Source organism: Salvia splendens, chromosome 21 (genome assembly GCF_004379255.2).
Source record: "Salvia splendens isolate huo1 chromosome 21, SspV2, whole genome shotgun sequence".
NCBI lineage: Eukaryota > Viridiplantae > Streptophyta > Magnoliopsida > Lamiales > Lamiaceae > Salvia > Salvia splendens.
Genome location: NC_056052.1, coordinates 14420141 through 14440158, shown reverse-complemented (window position 1 = coordinate 14440158; position 20018 = coordinate 14420141). Strand labels below are relative to the sequence as shown.

Below are 20018 nucleotides of genomic sequence, written 5' to 3'. Positions count from 1 at the left end.
CCAAAACAATATTCAAAACAAGGACAACACTATTTATAAGAGTTTAGAAAACCCTAAATATTCTAAAGAAAAGAAAACAAAGACTAGAAAATTGGCCTTAGTTCATTGTCTAAATATTATAGTCAAAACTAAAGGAAATCACTGTATTTATAATTGTTTAGAATACCCTAAAAACACAGTAGGAAATAAAATGAAAACTAGAAGTTAAAATTTATTCCCAAAATTGCTATTAAAATTTTTAAACCCAAAACGAAACAAAACGAAGACTAAGAAATTAAAAATAAGCTCCAAAAATTAGATAATTGTGTTTTCCGGCAAAAATCCATCGTCTAAAAACCCCTAAACCTAATCCCTGACCATAAACCTTAACCCCTAAACCCTAAACCTAAAATTGGTCGTAATCCATTGTATGAAAAGTATAGTTAAATCAAAGAAATCGATAATTATAAGTGTTTAGAATACCCTAAAATTTCAGTAGGAAAAAAATGAAAAACTAGAAAATAAAAATTATCACCATAATTGCTATTAAATATTAAAAACTCGAAAGGAAATACAACGAAAGCTACAAAAATAAAAATTAAGACCCAAAAAATAGTAAAATGTGTTTTTCGACCGAAATCCAACGTCTAAAAATCCTAAACCCAAACCCTAAACCGTAAATCCTAGGCTCTAACACGGACATCGTGATTTATAAGTGTTCAGAAAAGCCTTAAAACTGAAAAGGAACAAAAAATGAAAACAAGAAAATTGAAAATTTTGCCACAATAAATTAAATTATTTTTTTCGTGTACAATGTGAAATGGCCAGAGTCCATTGTCCAAAAAACGTAGTCATATCAATGGCCTTTTTAAAAAAGTTTTGAAAACCCTAAAAACTCTAAAGGAATTAAAATGAAAACTAGAAAATTGGCCGTAATCCATTTTCTGAAAAATATAGTCAAAACAAAGAAATCGATATTTATGAGTGCGTAGAATACCCTAAAAACTCATTATGAAATAAAACGAAAACTAGTAAAATTAAAATTAGGCCCCAAATACAGTAAATTGTGTTATTCGGCCAAAATCCATTGTCCAAAACCCTAAACTCTAGACCATAAACCTTGTCCCTAAACCATAAATCCTAAACCCTAAACAAGTACATCGCTATTTATAAGTGTTACGAAAATCCCGAAAACTCACAAGGAAATGAAACGAAAACTAGAATATTAAAAATAATAATCCAAAATAATGTAAATTAATTTTTTTCCTTATATGATGTGAAATGTCCAAAATTCATTGTCCAAAACAGTATTCAAAACAAGGACAACACTATTTATAAGAGTTTAGAAAACCCTAAATACTCTAAAGAAAAGAAAATAAAGACTAGAAAATTGGCCTTAGTCCATTGTCTAAATTTTATAGTCAAAACTAAAGGAAATCACTATATTTATAATTGTTAAGAATAATTTAAAAACACAGTAGGAAATAAAATGAAAACTAGAAGTTCAAATTTATTCCCAAAATTGCTATTAAAGTTTTTTAACTCAAAACGAAACAAAACGAAAACTAAGAAATTAAAAATAAGCTCCAAAAATTAGTTAATTGTGTTTTCCGAGAAAAATCCATCGTCTAAAAAACCCTAAACCTAATCCCTAACCATAAACCTTAACCCCTAAACCCTAAACCCTATACTCTAAACCGTCTAGAGCCTTTGCCCTAGCGGCATTGAGCTCAGACATTATTATTTGAGGTGCCGAGTTCGAGCCATCTTGATATCATTTTAAATTTACTCATTTATACAAGAGTTTTTTTTTATAAAAAAACCCTTAACCCTAAACCCTAAACCCTAAACCCTAAACCTTAAACAAGGACATCACTATTTATAAGTGTTTAGAAAACCCTAAATAGTCAATAGAAAATAAAATAAAGGCTAGAAAATTGGCCTTAGTCCATTGTCTAAATATTATAGTCAAAACTCAAGGAAATCAATATATTTATAATTGTTTAAAATACCCTAAAAACACAGTAGGAAATAAAATGAAAACCAGAAAGTTAAAATTTATTCCCAAAATTGCTATTAAAATTTTAAAACTCAAAACGAAACAAAACGTAAACTAAGAAATTAAAAATAAGCTTCAAAAAACAGTTAATTGTGTTTTCCGGCTAAAATCCATCGTAAAAAAACCCTAAACCTAATCTCTAACCCAAAACCCAAACTCATCCAGAGCCTTTGTCCTAGCGGCATGGAGCTTAAACATTATTGTTTTGAGGTGCCGAGTTCGAGCCCTCTTGATATCATTTCTAAGTTCCTCCTTTATACATGAGTTTTTTTTATTGAAAAACCCTAAACCCTAGACCTTAAACAAAAACATCACTATTATAATTGTTTAGAAAATCCTAAAAAATGAAAAAGGAAATAAAATGAAATCTAGAAAATTAGAAATAATCACAAAATAATAAATTAATTTTATTCCCTATATGATGTGAAATAGTCAAAATTCATTATCCATTGTATGAAAAGTATAGTTAAATTGGTCGTAATCCATTGTATGAAAAGTATAGTTAAATCAAAGAAATCGATAATTATAAGTGTTTAGAATACCCTTAAATTTCAGTAGGAAAAAACAAAAAAACTAGAAAATAAAAATTATCACCAAAATTGTTATTAAAAATTAAAAACTCGAAAGGAAATACAACGAATGCTACGAAAATAAAAATGAAGCCCCAAAAAACAGTAAAATGTGTTTTTCAACCGAAATCCAACGTCTAAAAATCTTATACACAAACCCTAAACCGTAAATCCTAGGCCCTAACACGGACATCGCGATTCATAAGTGTTCAGAAAATCCTTAAAACTAAAAAGGAACAAAAAATGAAAACTAGAAAATTTAAAATTTTGCCACAATAAATTAAATTATTTTTTTCGTGTACAATGTGAAATGGCCAGAGTCCATTGTCCAAAAAACGTAGTCATATCATTGGCCTTTTTAAAAAAGTTTTGAAAACCCTAAAAACTCTAAAGGAATTAAAATGAAAACTAAAGAATAGGCCGTAATCCATTTTCTGAAAAATATAGTCAAAATAAAGAAATCGATATTTAAAATAAAACGTAGACCAAAATAAAACGAAAACTAGTAAAATTAAAATTAAAACGAAAACTAGTAAAATTAAAATTAGGCCCCAAATACAGTAAATTGTGTTATTCGGCCAAAATCCATTGTCCAAAACCCTAAACTCTAGACCATAAACCTTGTCCCTAAACCACAAATCCTAAACCCTAAACAAGGACATCCCTATTTATAAGTGTTACGAAAATCCCGAAAACTCACAAGGAAATGAAACGAAAACTAGAATATTAAAAATAATAATCCAAAAATAATGTAAATTAATTTTTTTCCTTATATGATGTGAAATGTCCAAAATTCATTGTCCAAAATAGTATTCAAAACAAGGACAACACTATTTATAAGAGTTTAGAAAACCCTAAATACTCTAAAGAAAAGAAAATAAAGACTAGAAAATTGGCCTTAGTCCATTGTCCAAATATTATAGTCAAAACTAAAGGAAATCACTGTATTTATAATTGTTTAGAATAACCTAAAAACATAGTAGGAGGGGACACACTTCCCCTCCTTCTGAGGGTAGATTGAAGAAGGCGAAGCTTGGGGCTTCAGGGTCCCACTGATCTCCTCATGTCTAGCCACTTCGTGATTTGGAATGCCCAGGGCATTGCGAATTCTCGCACCCAGGGTACTCTGAAGAATATGATTGATATGTACAGTGTGATGTTTGCAGCTGTGATCGAGCCTCAGACCGATCCCCGGCCTTCTTTTTACAGTAGGCGGTTTGGCCTTCAGTTTGGATGTGCGAATATCAGCGGCAAGATTTGGATTTTTGCACATAGAGACTGGGATATTGAGGTGGTCTACGACTCGGATCAGGTCCTGCATGTGAGAGTTACGGCCGCCATCTTTCCCGTTCCCATTCACCTCTCGATTGTGTATGCCAAGTGCACGAGGGTGGGCAGATATAGCTTGTGGGACAAGCTCAGAGAGATTTCCCTGTTGACAGATGGATCACCTTGGCTCGTTGGAGGTGACTTCAACATCTTCCTCACGGAGGATGAGCGACGGGGTGGCACATCAGAGAGACACGGTGAGATGATGGATTTTGCAGATGCGATTGCAGAGTGTCAGCTTTTTGATCCTGGCTTCGATGGTCCTGATTTCACTTAGACACGGAACGGGGTTTGGGAGAGACTCGATAGAGTTTTGCTTGGGGAGCATTGGACGACGGTTTTTGCAGCTACTCGGGTCACTCATCTGCCTAGGATATCTTCAGATCACGCTCCCCTCCTGGTCAGGTGCCAGGCTTCTTTACAGATTCCGAGGCCGTCTTTCAGGTTTCAGAACATGTGGACCCGACATCATACTTTCACGGAGGAGATTGCCAGGGCATGGGAGGCAGACACGGGGTTCTTTGGTATGATTAATCTTCAGTTCAAGCTCAATCGGGTTAAAGGTTTCCTCAAGAGACGTCTTCGGGAACATCTTTGAGAGCTTGAGAGAGGCAGAGGAGGCGGTCACCTTGGCCCAGGCGGCATATGATGGGGATCCCACACCCACGCACAGGGCTGAGCTCAATAGGTGCACCGCAGAGTATGTCGTCCGCACTAGGATGGAAGAGGATTTTTGGAAGCAGAAAGCTGCCATTCGATGGGCGACAGAGGGCGAGCGGAATTCTAAGTTCTTTCATGGGTAGGTCCGACAGAAGAGGGTGAAGTCCAGGATTCACGTGATTCAGGCAGGCGGCCAGAGCCTCACCTCAGAGGAGGAGATCAGACAGTCAGCGGTTGGGTTCTTTCAGCAGCTCCTCACGTCAGACATCGAGCAGCTGGGACAGCCCGATCTTGACATCCTGCACAGCTTGCCAGACTCAGTGGACCGCCCGGGTCTTTGTGCAGTGCCAGATTCAGATGAGGTCAGAGCAGCAGTTTTTGGCATCAGTGGAGACAGTGCTTCAGGTCCGGATGGCTTCTCGTCCCTGTTCTTCCAGCGTTGTTGGGACATTGTGGGTGCAGATGTGGTCGCCACAGTCGAGGACTTCTTCCTGGGTGCCCCTATGCCTCGCAGTTTTACAGCCACGACGATCATTCTCCTGCCGAAGAAGGCCAACCCAGAGACTTGGGCGGAGTACAGGCCTATTAGCCTTTGCAACGTGACCAACAAGATCATCACCAAGATCTTGACCGCGCGTTTGGCGCCGCTGTTGCCTCTTGTGCTGGCGCCAAACCAGAGTGGTTTCGTGAAGGGTCGCTTGCTTTGCGATAATGTTCTTTTGGCTAAGGAGATGATTCACGACATCGGGAGGAAGATCCTCAAGAGGGCCCCATCGCCTAATCTAGCACTCAAGCTGGACATGGCAAAGGCGTATGATAGAGTGCAGTGGCCTTTTCTCCTCATGGTGCTTGAGAGGATGGGATTCCCGTCGGGTTGGGTGAGTATGATCAGACGGTGCATCTCCTCGTGCTGGTTCTCAGTTCTGGTGAATGGGTCCCCTGCGGGCTTCTTCCAGTCGACGCGGGGTCTTCGCCAGGGAGATCCTCTCTCCCCATCTCTCTTTGTCCTCGCAGCAGACTACCTGTCTAGGAGCTTGGACAGGCTGGTTGATTCCCATCCAGACATGGCGTACAGAGCTGTTAGATCATCGCCCACCATCTCCCACCTCTCCTATGCTGATGACATCATCATCTTCACCAGGGCGCATAGGGAGGCGGTTGAGAGACTCACGCACTGCCTTGACCACTATTCGGCAGTGTCTGGTCAGATGGTGAACCGGGGAAAGAGTCACTTCTTCTTGCTCCCGAGGTTTGAATCATGGGCAGATACGGTGGCGGAGGTCGGAGGCTTCCAGATGGGCTCGTTCCCTTTCACATACCTCGGGGTGCCCATCTATAAAGGCAACCTGAAGGCTGACTTCCTCCTCGACATCCGACAGAAGATGGTGGACCGGATCCACAACTGGTCCCACAGACATCTCTCTCTCGGGGGCCGTCTTGCTCTGATCAAGAGCACCCTGATGACTATCCCGCTCCACATCCTTCAGGTCATGGAGCCCTATGGGTACTGGTTGAGGGAGCTGGAGCAGATTATGGCCAGATTCTTTTGGGGCACCGTTGGACAACAGAAAAAGATTCCCTGGGTCAATTGGAAGAATAAGATCCGTTTGCCGTTGGATGAGGGAGGCCTTGGCATCCGTCGCCTCCCCGAGCTGGTCACCGCTTTCAGCATTAAGCTCTGGTGGAGATTCCTTGTCACGCCCGCATTTCCTAAGGATAGGAAGTACGGTGGACCGCGACTAGGGGGGGGAATAAAGAAGCGGGGAAGAAAGGGGGTAACAAGAATATTTGACTCGAAAACATTTAATAAAAGGAAATTCAATTCAAAACAAAGTACTGTGACGACATTCTTGAGTTAAAGTATTCAGAGTTTGAAATGAAAACATCGTGACGGTTTACAAGCAGCGGAAAAGACCCAAAAGACAGATGATGCCGGGTATGACGACACGACACCATCCGAAAGATAAAAACACACTTTGGCTTTAACTGCTCAACATCCGTCCTCCCCATCGCCGCTCAACCTGCACATTAAGAAAACAACATGCAGGGCTGAGTACTTATTGCACTCAGTGGACACACGCCAAAAACATAGTTTGTCATGCCATAACAGTGTAACATTGGGGTTTTGAGTGTAATGAAAATAACCCAAGTACACAAAAATACATTTCATAAATTCGACTGCGCAGTCATTTTCCGATATTGCCACCCTTATTCCCTCAATCATACACTATCTGATCCAAACCATGACAAGGGGCGTGGCCACACCCCAGGTCATCTAGACCGGCCAACTTGCTCTCAGATGGCACCCAGTCTCGTGTACACTAGCCTGAGGGTTCGCAGCCCAACAGACCCGAATTCGATTAAACATATGTGGTAAACCACTTCAGATAGGTTTCAAAACGAAATAATTGGCAAGACAAACAGTTCACCTCCATAAACATTTCCGGAACGAAGTCCGTATTTAAAGATAACCCACATAAAAGTAGGGTAGAAAAGCCCACCTCGATTGCTTAGCTTTTAAAACAGTTCCCTTCAACCACACTTTCCTCGAAAAAGATCACCCTTTTGAAAGATAAATAATATCATGATTAGAGTCAGGGTAAACGAGGTTTAAACGACAATGCATGATTCCTACGTGGACGACTTCAACATCTAGCACGTTACACGTACATACACTTAACAACATATTACAAAACAAACACACAAAGTCACACGTTCGAAACACACCCCGCGCGCAAACGACGTACCCAAAACGCGCACACGACACCCGAACACAGCACTCCAAGTCCTGGCATACCCTTACTGTGCAACGGCTCACTTGGCTCGGAAAAGGTTCGGAAAAAGCTCGGAAAAAGGATCGGCGTCTCGGCCTGGCTCGGTGTCTCGGCCGCCTGGCTCGGCACCTCGGCCGACCGTCTCGGCCGCCTGGCTCGGCACCTCGGCCGACCATCTCGGCCGCCTGGCTCGGCACCTCGGCCGCCTGGCTCGGCACCTCGGCCTACCGTCTCGGCCGCCTGGCTCGGCACCTCGGCCGCCTGTCTCGGCACAGCTCGGCACTTGTCTCGGCATAGCTCGGCACCTATCTCGGCACAGCTCGGCACCTGTCTCGGCACAGCTCGGCACCTCGGCCGACCATCTCGGCCGTCCGGCTCGGCACCTCGGCAGACCGTCTCGGCCGCCTGTTCGGCACCTCGGCCGACCATCTCGGCCGTCCGGCTCGGCACCTCGACCGACCGTCTCGGCCGCCTGCTCGGCACCTCGGCATCTTATGCTCGGCACCTCGGCCGTCTGTTCGGCACCTCGGCCATCTGTTCGGCACCTCGGCCGCTGGTTCCGTGTACACTCACTTTCCTTCAACTTCCGATTCTCAAACCCTATACGACATTCCCACCACGCATTCTACGTCCCAAAACACACCCAAACACCTGGGATCGTCCCTTCAAAACTTCCCACCAGCCTGCCCTAGGCCGGACCCTAGATCTCTCGGCCAACCCACACAAAGCCCTTGAGCCAAACACAGATTTTCCCGAGCCATCTCTTGGCCAAACACACCCACATTCATCACAAAAACATATCACTCAGAATCACGCCAAAAGCACATGAAAACATCTCCCAAAACATACAACACGCAGAACTGCGCAGTTTACTTGCAAAAATCATAATAAATTCATACGACATCCAAAGAGGCTGAAAATTACACACCACACAGAAGACACACCAAAGTTTATACAGTTAAAAAAATCGTACCAAAAGGAGGTCGTTTGCTCAGTCAAAAAGGGGTCGGAACCCACTGTCAGTTATCACCGAAAACATGCTCAACACAAGCACATAGCCACAAATCCTACTCAACATCTAACCCATCCAAAAACGTCCTATATGCATGAGTTTTCGAATTAAACAAGGGTTAGGGGTTACCTTCCCCGGATGGTTCAAACGAAACGCAAAAGCTTTACTTCCTTTTCCGACTCCGATTCACGACGAAGGAGGGTATCACCTTGAGGAATTCAAGACGATGATGAGAGGGAGTGAATGAAAAAGATGAGAACCGAGAGGGAGAAGGAGAGAGGGAGCTTACCGGTGTTGAGAGCAATTGCAAGAGAGAAAGGAGAGAAAACGATGTGGGGAGAGATTGGAAAGGGAAAGATGTATCGGTTAAGAGGGAGTGGGGGAGGTTGAGAAATTAGTGGGGAGGGGGTGAGAAACCGAGAGAGAGAGAGAGAGAGAGAGAGATTTAATTTTAATTAGGATTTTTAAAAACATGGCTTAATTAATTATTTAATTACATTTAATTTGCCTAGGTAGAAAAATACCACATCCACAACAATCAAATAAACACAAAATATTTTCCACACCAAATTTTAAACACAAAAACATAGAAAAGAATTTCATCCTTAATTAAAAGAATAAAATTCCACAAATTTTCGGGTATTACATTCCTCCCACCTTAACAAAAATTTCGTCCCGAAATTTGTTAGATCACTCAAACAGTTCTGGAAACTTCTCTCTCATCTTATCTTCTGATTCCCATGTTGCCTCCTCGACTCCATGATTCCTCCACCGTACCTTCACCGAAACAACTGACTTATTCCTCAATTCTTGCACTCTTCGATCCACAATGGCCTCGGGCTTCTCCTCATAGCTTAGATCGGGATTTAGGACCATCATTTCTTCTTGGTGAACGATGTGTGTGGGGTCATACACATACTTCCTCAATTGTGACACATGGAAAACGTTGTGCACATTTCCGAAGCTTGGTGGTAGGGCCAATCTGTATGCTACCACGCCGACTCTATCCAAAATCTCGTATGGACCAATAAATCGGGGTCTCAGCTTTCCCTTCACTCCAAAACGAGTTATTCCCTTAGAAGGGGAAACTTTCAGAAAGACCTTTTCTCCGACCTCGAATTGTAAATCGGTCCTTCGAACATCCGCATAAGATTTCTGTCGATCCTGTGCCTCCTTGATCCTCCCACGGATTTGTCGGACAATCTCTATCATCTCTTCTACAGAGTCTGGTCCGAGAATTCTTCTCTCACCCACTTCATCCCAATAAAGTGGCGATCTACACTTCTTTCCATACAAGGCCTCATATGGAGCCATCTTGATAGTCGCCTGGTAACTATTATTGTAAGCGAACTCTACCAAGGGCAACACTTCTTCCCAACCTACGCCTCGATCTAGCACCACGGCTCGTAGCATGTCCTCCAATGCTTGTATCGTTCTCTCCGACTGCCCGTCGGTTTGCGGGTGGAACGCTGTACTGAAATTCAACTTAGTCCCCAACTCGCGCTGCAGGCTTGTCCAAAATCTAGAAGTGAATTTAGCATCACGATCAGATGTGATTGTCGCTGGAACTCCATGCAAGCGTATAATTTCCCGTACATATACCTTAGCCAACTGATCGGATCCATAAGTGGCACGAACCGGCACAAAATGGGCAGATTTGGTGAGGCGATCTATAATCACCCAAATCACCGTGTTCCCTCGCTGGGATTTTGGCAGTCCTACCACAAAGTCCATTGCAATATGTTCCCACTTCCATTCCGGAATCTCGAGGGGTTGCAATTTCCCATAGGGCCGTTGGTGTAGCGCCTTTACTTGTTGACATGCTAGGCATCTCTCCACAAATGCCGCAACATGCTTTTTCATACCGTTCCACCAAAACTGTCTTTTCAAGTCTTGATACATTTTGGTGCTCCCTGGATGAGCAGCGTATGGGGTTTCATGTGCTTCTCTCATGATTTCCATCCTCAGGCCTTCATCCTTGGGCACACACAACCTTCCCTTGTATGTGAGACCATTATCCGCTGCCTCACGAAAATTTCCGAGTTCACCCGTCCTCACTTCTGAGCGAATCTTTTCTAGTAACGTATCTCGCCGTTGAGCTTCTACAATTCTGGCTCTTAAGTCGGGTTCCATCACCAACGTGGCTACTATCCCTTCCACAGTCTCGGGCATTCTCACCACTTCCAAGCGCATCTTACTGAACTCTTGGATTATACTTTCCTCGATAGTAAGAAAGGTGGCCAGCTGAGATTGAGACTTCCTACTAAGAGCATCGGCCACTACGTTTGCTTTTCCCGGATGGTAATTTATACCACAATCGTAGTCCTTCACCAACTCGAGCCACCTACGTTGGCGCATGTTCAACTCCTTTTGCTCAAAGAAGTACTTTAGACTCTTATGGTCCGTGTATATCTCACAACGGACTCCATAAAGATGATGTCTCCAGATCTTCAAAGCATGTACCACAGCTGCCAGTTCCAAGTCATGCGTCGGATAGTTCAGTTCATGGGGCTTCAATTGTCTCGATGCATATGCAATCACTTTCCCCTTCTGCATAAGCACACATCCCAGTCCCACCTTCGACGCATCCGTATATACCGCATAGTCAGTCTCTGGCTCCGGCACAGCTAGGATTGGTGCGGTGGTCAATTTCTCCTTCAACAACTGAAAGCTCGCCTCACATTCTGGCGTCCAAATCATCTTGACTCCCTTTTTCAGTTGTTGCGTCATTGGCCTTGCTATCTTCGAGAATCCCTCGATGAATCTTCGATAATAGCCCGCCAGTCCTAAAAAGCTTCGGATTTCGTTTTGTGTAGAAGGTGACTTCCACTCCTGCACCGCTTCTACCTTGGCCGGATCTACACGAATTCCATCTGAAGTTACTACATGTCCAAGAAAATTTACTTCCTTGAGCCAAAACTCGCATTTACTGAACTTGGCATATAGTTTCTCGTCCCTTAGAGTTGCTAGGACGGTTCTCAAGTGCTCTTTGTGCTCCTCCTCGTTCTTTGAGTAAACAAGCACGTCATCGATGAAAACCAGGACAAACCGATCCAGAAATGGATGGAACACGCGGTTCATAAGGTCCATGAACACTGCCGGGGCGTTCGTCAGTCCAAAAGGCATTACAACGAACTCATAATGACCATATCTTGTTCGAAAAGCTGTCTTGGGTACATCTTCTCGCCGAACCCTCAGCTGATGGTACCCAGACCTCAAATCCATCTTAGAGAAGACTCCTGCCCCTCGAAGTTGGTCAAACAAGTCGTCTATCCTTGGTAGTGGATACTTGTTCTTCAGCGTTAGTTTGTTTAGCTCCCGGTAGTCGATGCACATCCTCATCGTTCCATCCTTCTTCTTTACGAACAACACTGGTGCTCCCCATGGTGACACGCTAGGTCTAATGAATCCCAATTCCAGTAGCTCTTGCAGTTGCACCTTAAGCTCCTCCAACTCTTTTGGCGCCATTCTATAAGGTGCTTTGGATATTGGTGCCGATCCGGGCTCCAGATCGATCGTGAATTCTACCTGTCTGTCGGGTGGGGGTCCTGGCAACGCATCGGGGAAGACGTCGGGATATTCACTCACTATCGCCACATCTTCTATCTTCCTGTCTTTCTTCTCCTCCCCATTCAAATAAACAAGGTACGCTGGACATCCCTTCCTCATCATTGTAGTGGCTTGCAGCGCAGAGATAATGGACTTGCGTCGGCTCATTGGGACTCCGTGAAACTTCATCGGCTCTTTTCCGGGGGTTTCAAACGAAATTTTCCTTTCTCTACAATGAAGGGTAACGTGGTTCTCCGCTAACCAATCCATACCCAAGATTATGTCTACGCTACCCATCGTCATTACTTGCAAATTATAAGCCACTAAACTGAGTTCACCTATTCCAAAGTTCACACATGCACAAGATCGGGATATATCTATAGCCCCGCCTACCGGTGAGGTCACACTCATAGTGGGTTCGGTCTTAACAGTAGGTAATTCCAAAGTATCCACACAAGACGTTGATATAAAGGAATGCGACGCACCCGTATCAAACAAGACAACTATAGGCATATTTAGAAGTGTGCCCATACCTGCCAAGTTTCCTTGCTCAAAGGTTTCTTTCCCGTTTGCCGGCTGTTTCCCCTTCAAGGCGTAGGCCCTTGCTTGCGATGGTAATCCTTGGCGGCGTTGTTGCGGTGGAGGTGCAGGTAGTGCCTGGGATTGTGGACGGAAACCTAGCTGGTTCTGTCTCATTCCCGTTCCCATGTGCTTGTTTGGGCAATTTCGGATGTAGTGGCCACTCCCACCACAGTTGAAGCACCTAGGGTCTCGACACTCCCCGGCGTGGTACTTGAAGCACCTTCCACATTGAGGGTTCCTCGGCGGAAAGTTTGCCCTCGGTTGGAAAGTATTCTGTCTCCCGCCATTGTAGGGTGGGTTCCTCATGTGTTGTGGCCTCTTACCACCATACTGAGCCTGGTCACCATCCCACCTCCGCTTCTCTTGGTGGCCCGGCTGAGCTTGTAGAGGTGTCGCGTTTGTTGTTGCCACAACTCTTGGCTTAGGGAGTGCATCTTCCACGTCCAGTGCACAAGTCAAGATCTCCGAGTAGGAGAGTTCTCCTCGACAGGCCAATGCAGCCTTTATCTCATCTCTGAGCCCGGCCCGGAACTTCACCGCCCATTTCTCATCGGTGTCCATCAACTCGGGCGCATATCGTGCCATCTGCGCGAGGGCTCGGTCATACTCGGTTACAGTCATTCGGCCTTGGCTTAGTGTGTGGAACTCTACCACCTTGGCCCGTCTGTACGTCTTTGGAACATACTTGTTATCGATCTCTACTTTAAACTCCTCCCATGTCAGCGCCTCCAGGCGGGCAGGATCCATAGTTCTCTGCCGAGTCTCCCACCAGTAATCGGCAGCACCTAACAGTTGAAAGGTAGCACCAGCAATGCGCTCCCTATCTGTGCACTCCATGACCCTGAAGATACGCTCGAGGCCGCGTATCCACTCTTCCGCTTTGGATGGGTCTCCCTGTCCGTCAAATTTCGGGGGATTCTGCCTTGAGAACGTAACTATGAATCTTTCTTGTTGAGGCGGGGGTGGAGGTGGTGGTGGCGGTGGTGGTGGAGGTGGTGCCTCCACGTGGGGTTCTTGTCGTGGTTGGCGTGCACGTCTTGGCGGCATTCTGATTCAATATCCAAAGAGTGTTACTACAATTCTCATCCAAAATTACCACTTTCTCAAAATTTTCTTATAAAACCTTCATGTAGTATAAGATGCAACACATAGGATATATATATCAAAATCAAAATTCTCATTAAAAGAAAGAAGGCCAACATTGTTCCCAAGAGCAGATCGTACAGAAAGCAAAAACTGAAAAGACAACGAACTATTCTAATTCTAGACTACGACTCTATCATCCTCATCCATAGGCCCTTCCTCCGGGTCTTCGTCGTCGTCCTCCTCGGAGTTCCCTGGCAGAGCCTCCTCATAAACATCTTCATACCCTTGTTCACCCTCGTACATGCTCACATACTTGTCCTGATACACGACCCTCTCTTCCACCTCCTGTGGGGGCTGCTCCTCTCGAGAGTCCACCAGTGCACAATACACGGCTTTCCGAAAGCCAGCCATGTCACCCACCATGTCATCGGTAGCGGGCTCATGCCACGTGTACCTCATCGCCGTTCTTTCGGCCCACTCCTTCCAGCTATCGGGAAGCAAATCTATTAGCTTCTCAATGCCGTCATGCTCTGTCACTCCGAACTCCTGAGCTGCCCTCCAGAGGGTGTCGAAGTGTGCCACGAACTCGATCAACGGTACGTGATCCTTCTTCCGGTACACTCTATAATCTCTGAGCACCCTCTGTGCCCTAAGTCTATCGCGATCACTCCGTCGCGGGGTTCGGAACATACGCGCCATCTATAGAAAAACAGAAACAACCGCCTCGCGTATAAAAACAGAGTGCATAACCGAAGAAGAGAGAGAGAGAGAGTGTATGCACGTATCGCTGTTCTAACCCAAACCCGCTGGTGTTCAAAGGCCAAAAGCTCTTATCTATCATAGGTCCAAGAAGCACTAGTGAAATTCTATCACGTCTAAGTTCAAACATTCAAAAGGCCAACACATACTCACATAAAAGCTCACATCAACATTCACGTCATCATATCATCACACATCAGCCACATGCTTTCATATAAGTTCATCATACATCAACAGTTCATAACACCATAACAGTTCATAACTCAAATAATTTCCAACTTTTCCACATCACGTTGTACCCTTCCACAAGTCTCAACATTTACTTAAACTTTACATAAAACATTTTCAACACCAAAATCACAATTTCCTCCACTTCCATATACTTTCCAAAATTTCGAAATTTTCATTACCTCATTTCTGGTTGAGTGCGATGAGTCGGATGTTGAGCCAATGACACTTTTGAAAACTTACCCCAGTCAGAAAAAGATTTTTTTTTTTTGGGTCCAGAGCAGAAAGAGAAAACCTAGGCTCTGATACCACTCTGTCACGCCCGCATTTCCTAAGGATAGGAAGTACGGTGGACCGCGACTAGGGGGGGGAATAAAGAAGCGGGGAAGAAAGGGGGTAACAAGAATATTTGACTCGAAAACATTTAATAAAAGGAAATTCAATTCAAAACAAAGTACTGTGACGACATTCTTGAGTTAAAGTATTCAGAGTTTGAAATGAAAACATCGTGACGGTTTACAAGCAGCGGAAAAGACCCAAAAGACAGATGATGCCGGGTATGACGACACGACACCATCCGAAAGATAAAAACACACTTTGGCTTTAACTGCTCAACATCCGTCCTCCCCATCGCCGCTCAACCTGCACATTAAGAAAACAACATGCAGGGCTGAGTACTTATTGCACTCAGTGGACACACGCCAAAAACATAGTTTGTCATGCCATAACAGTGTAACATTGGGGTTTTGAGTGTAATGAAAATAACCCAAGTACACAAAAATACATTTCATAAATTCGACTGCGCAGTCATTTTCCGATATTGCCACCCTTATTCCCTCAATCATACACTATCTGATCCAAACCATGACAAGGGGCGTGGCCACACCCCAGGTCATCTAGACCGGCCAACTTGCTCTCAGATGGCACCCAGTCTCGTGTACACTAGCCTGAGGGTTCGCAGCCCAACAGACCCGAATTCGATTAAACATATGTGGTAAACCACTTCAGATAGGTTTCAAAACGAAATAATTGGCAAGACAAACAGTTCACCTCCATAAACATTTCCGGAACGAAGTCCGTATTTAAAGATAACCCACATAAAAGTAGGGTAGAAAAGCCCACCTCGATTGCTTAGCTTTTAAAACAGTTCCCTTCAACCACACTTTCCTCGAAAAAGATCACCCTTTTGAAAGATAAATAATATCATGATTAGAGTCAGGGTAAACGAGGTTTAAACGACAATGCATGATTCCTACGTGGACGACTTCAACATCTAGCACGTTACACGTACATACACTTAACAACATATTACAAAACAAACACACAAAGTCACACGTTCGAAACACACCCCGCGCGCAAACGACGTACCCAAAACGCGCACACGACACCCGAACACAGCACTCCAAGTCCTGGCATACCCTTACTGTGCAACGGCTCACTTGGCTCGGAAAAGGTTCGGAAAAAGCTCGGAAAAAGGATCGGCGTCTCGGCCTGGCTCGGTGTCTCGGCCGCCTGGCTCGGCACCTCGGCCGACCGTCTCGGCCGCCTGGCTCGGCACCTCGGCCGACCATCTCGGCCGCCTGGCTCGGCACCTCGGCCGCCTGGCTCGGCACCTCGGCCGACCGTCTCGGCCGCCTGGCTCGGCACCTCGGCCGCCTGTCTCGGCACAGCTCGGCACCTGTCTCGGCACAGCTCGGCACTTGTCTCGGCATAGCTCGGCACCTATCTCGGCACAGCTCGGCACCTGTCTCGGCACAGCTCGGCACCTCGGCCGACCATCTCGGCCGTCCGGCTCGGCACCTCGGCAGACCGTCTCGGCCGCCTGTTCGGCACCTCGGCCGACCATCTCGGCCGTCCGGCTCGGCACCTCGACCGACCGTCTCGGGTGCCGGCCATCTGTTCGGCACCTCGGCCGCTGGTTCCGTGTACACTCATATTCCTTCAACTTCCGATTCTCAAACCCTATACGACATTCCCACCACGCATTCTACGTCCCAAAACACACCCAAACACCTGGGATCGTCCCTTCAAAACTTCCCACCAGCCTGCCCTAGGCCGGACCCTAGATCTCTCGGCCAACCCACACAAAGCCCTTGAGCCAAACACAGATTTTCCCGGGCCATCTCTTGGCCAAACACACCCACATTCATCACAAAAACATATCACTCAGAATCACGCCAAAAGCACATGAAAACATCTCCCAAAACATACAACACGCAGAACTGCGCAGTTTACTTGCAAAAATCATAATAAATTCATACGACATCCAAAGAGGCTGAAAATTACACACCACACAGAAGACACACCAAAGTTTATACAGTTAAAAAAATCGTACCAAAAGGAGGTCGTTTGCTCAGTCAAAAAGGGGTCGGAACCCACTGTCAGTTATCACCGAAAACATGCTCAACACAAGCACATAGCCACAAATCCTACTCAACATCTAACCCATCCAAAACGTCCTATATGCATGAGTTTTCGAATTAAACAAGGGTTAGGGGTTACCTTCCCCGGATGGTTCAAACGAAACGCAAAAGCTTTACTTCCTTTTCCGACTCCGATTCACGACGAAGGAGGGTATCACCTTGAGGAATTCAAGACGATGATGAGAGGGAGTGAATGAAAAAGATGAGAACCGAGAGGGAGAAGGAGAGAGGGAGCTTACCGGTGTTGAGAGCAATTGCAAGAGAGAAAGGAGAGAAAACGATGTGGGGAGAGATTGGAAAGGGAAAGATGTATCGGTTAAGAGGGAGTGGGGGAGGTTGAGAAATTAGTGGGGAGGGGGTGAGAAACCGAGAGAGAGAGAGAGAGAGAGAGAGAGATTTAATTTTAATTAGGATTTTTAAAAACATGGCTTAATTAATTATTTAATTACATTTAATTTGCCTAGGTAGAAAAATACCACATCCACAACAATCAAATAAACACAAAATATTTTCCACACCAAATTTTAAACACAAAAACATAGAAAAGAATTTCATCCTTAATTAAAAGAATAAAATTCCACAAATTTTCGGGTATTACATTCCTCTCACAGGATTCCTTGTGGGCGCAATACACTTTGAGTAAGTAATGTAATCATCGTGGACGTGCCTTTGTTGCTCCTTGTGCTTCGCATGATAGTCCTATTTGGCGTCGTCTCACTGTCATTAGGCAGCATGTGCATTGTTTCATTAGATGGTCCCTTGGCGAGGGGAAGATCAGCTTCTGGGATGACGTGTGGGTCAGGGATCGTCCCCTTCGGACCTATTGTCAGCCTGGGACTGCTTTCCCACCCGACAAGGTTTCTTGTTTCTTGAGTGATGGTGCTTGGCATGATGATAAACTGCATGAATTGCTTGTTCGGTATGCTTTGCCTGCGCATGTTTTGGATGTTATCAGGGCTGTGCCGATTGAGGTGGGCGGTAGGGATGTGATGCGATGGAGTCTGACTGGTGATGGCGAGTTCTCGACGGCCTCAGCTTGGGAGCTCATCCGGACTCGGTCCCCTAGACACTTCGACCTTCGCATGGTGTGGAATGCTGGGCTGACCCCGACTACCTCCGTGTTCATCTGGCGCCTCCTCCTTCAGAAGATCCCTGTTGATTGTCATGTGCAGTCCCATGGTATTTCCCTTGCTTCCAAGTGTCTGTGTTGTGTCTCTTCTTCTTCTGTCGAGTCTTTACAGCATTTGTTTGTGTCTATTCAGTCGGCGAGGTCTGTTCGGGACTACTTTGATGGCTGGTTTCCTGATATACGCACACACATTCACACGTGCACTGATATTGCACTTAGATTAGGTTTCTGGTGGAGGTCCTCTCACAGGGCTCCCACCTTGCACATCAGCTTCATTATTCCTTGCTTGGTCTACTGGTTCATTTGGACGGAGAGAAATAGCTGTAAGCATCGCGGCATTTCATTTCGTGCTTCCCATGTGATTTGGCAGGTTGTACATCAGTTGCGGACTTTGGTGGCGGCGGGTGTGCTAGTCCCCCTTCAATGGCGTGGTTGCACCCTGGCTGTCGATTTCATGCCCATGGCTCCTCCTCGCCGGCGAGTTCTGAGGTCCTTGAGTGTTCTTTGGCATCCACCTTATGCTCCTTGGGTGAAGCTGAACACATACGGGGCATTTTCTACCTCGACTGGACAGGCTGGTGGTAGGGGAGTGGTTCGTGGTTCAGACGGTTCTCTCCTGAGGGCCTTTTGCACGCCCCTTGTAGCCGCGTCGGGCTTTGAGGCGGAGCTTCTTGCTCTTCATCATGGTCTGAGGATGGCTATGTAGTTCTCATCACAGGTCTGGGTTGAGTTGGATGCAGCAGCAGTGGTCGCGGTGTTCACTTCAGATCGTAGGGGAGCAGCGGACGTGCGACACCACATGGTTAGCATTCGTCTTTTGCTCTCACAGCTGCAGACGCGCTTCTCTCACATCCATCGGGAGGCCAATCGAGCAGCGGATTTTTTAGCAGGTAGGGGGGTCCAGACCACTGCCCTCACATTCTTCGATGCGGATACAACACCTCGGTACTTGAAGGCACTTGTGAGGATGGACCAGTTGGGCTATCCGAACTTCAGATTCAGGTACCGAGATAGATGATCGACTTGGTTTTTAGTTTTTGATTTGCCTAACTTTTTTCTTCCTTATGAGTTGGTCACTTTTGGGCCAGCCATGGGCACGTATGTTTTGGTTCCTTTTTTACATAGCTTTTTGCTAGATTGATTGATAGATAGCACCCAACTTGTGGGGCTGTCTTAGCTTGATTTTCAAGTTCAAGTCACTTTCGGGCTTGGACTATGTATGTTTATGACTTTTACCATTTTGGATGATATGGACAGGTTGGGGGTATGCCTAACCCCCCACCGCTAAGGTGTTTGAGGAAAAAAAAAACCGTCCAGAGCATTTGTCCTAGCGGCAAGAAGCTTAGACATTATTACATGAGGTGCCGAGTTCGAACCCTCTTGACATAAAAAAAAACCCCGTCTAGAGCCTTTGCCCTAGCGGCATTGAGCTTAGACATTATTATTTGAGGTGCCGAGTTCGAGCCATCTTGATATCATTTTAAATTTTCTCCTTTATACAGGAGTTTTTTTTTTAAAAAACCCTTAACCCTAAACCCAAAGTCGCTCGTCAGGATGGACCAGTTAGGTTATCCGAACTTCAGATTCAGATATTAAGATGGATGACTACTTCACTTGGTTCGTGGTTTTGATCTATGGTTTTTTGTTTTCCTTTGGATTTGGCCAACATTTGGCCATCATCCTTGTTCTTTTTATGATGTATAGCTTTGTTATGTTTATTCTCTCTTTTGTTAGATGGTTAGTACCCGGTCTGTGGGGATACCATAGTAGCTTTGTTAGCTCTTGGGATTTGTATCTCTCGTGCGGACCGAGTCACTTTTGGGCTTGACTGATGTATGTTCTTTTGGTGATTTTTGATATATACACGTTGGGGGTCCGCC

The 20018-nt window shown here is 45.2% G+C and overlaps 1 protein-coding gene across 1 annotated transcript; it reads left to right on the top strand.

The window, feature by feature from the left end:
* Positions 1–3670: 3670 nt before the first annotated feature.
* On the top strand, positions 3671–18844 carry LOC121784262. The gene is made up of 6 exons (XM_042182427.1): positions 3671–4196; positions 4284–4380; positions 4478–4697; positions 4740–6277; positions 17707–18306; positions 18388–18844. The coding sequence occupies exons 1-6, from the start codon at positions 3671–3673 to the stop codon at positions 18842–18844; spliced, it is 3438 nt and encodes a 1145-aa protein (XP_042038361.1).
* The last annotated feature ends 1174 nt before the right edge of the window (positions 18845–20018 follow it).

Coding starts and splice junctions, on each gene's coding strand:
- LOC121784262 (XM_042182427.1), top strand. CDS start 3,671: ATGTCTAGCCACTTCGTGATTTGGAATGCCCAGGGCATTGCGAATTCT. Junction 4,698..4,739: donor AGAAAGCTGCCATTCGATGG/GCGACAGAGGGC, acceptor TTTCATGGGTAG/GTCCGACAGAAGAGGGTGAA. Junction 6,278..17,706: donor GCTTTCAGCATTAAGCTCTG/GTGGAGATTCCT, acceptor TTCGCATGATAG/TCCTATTTGGCGTCGTCTCA.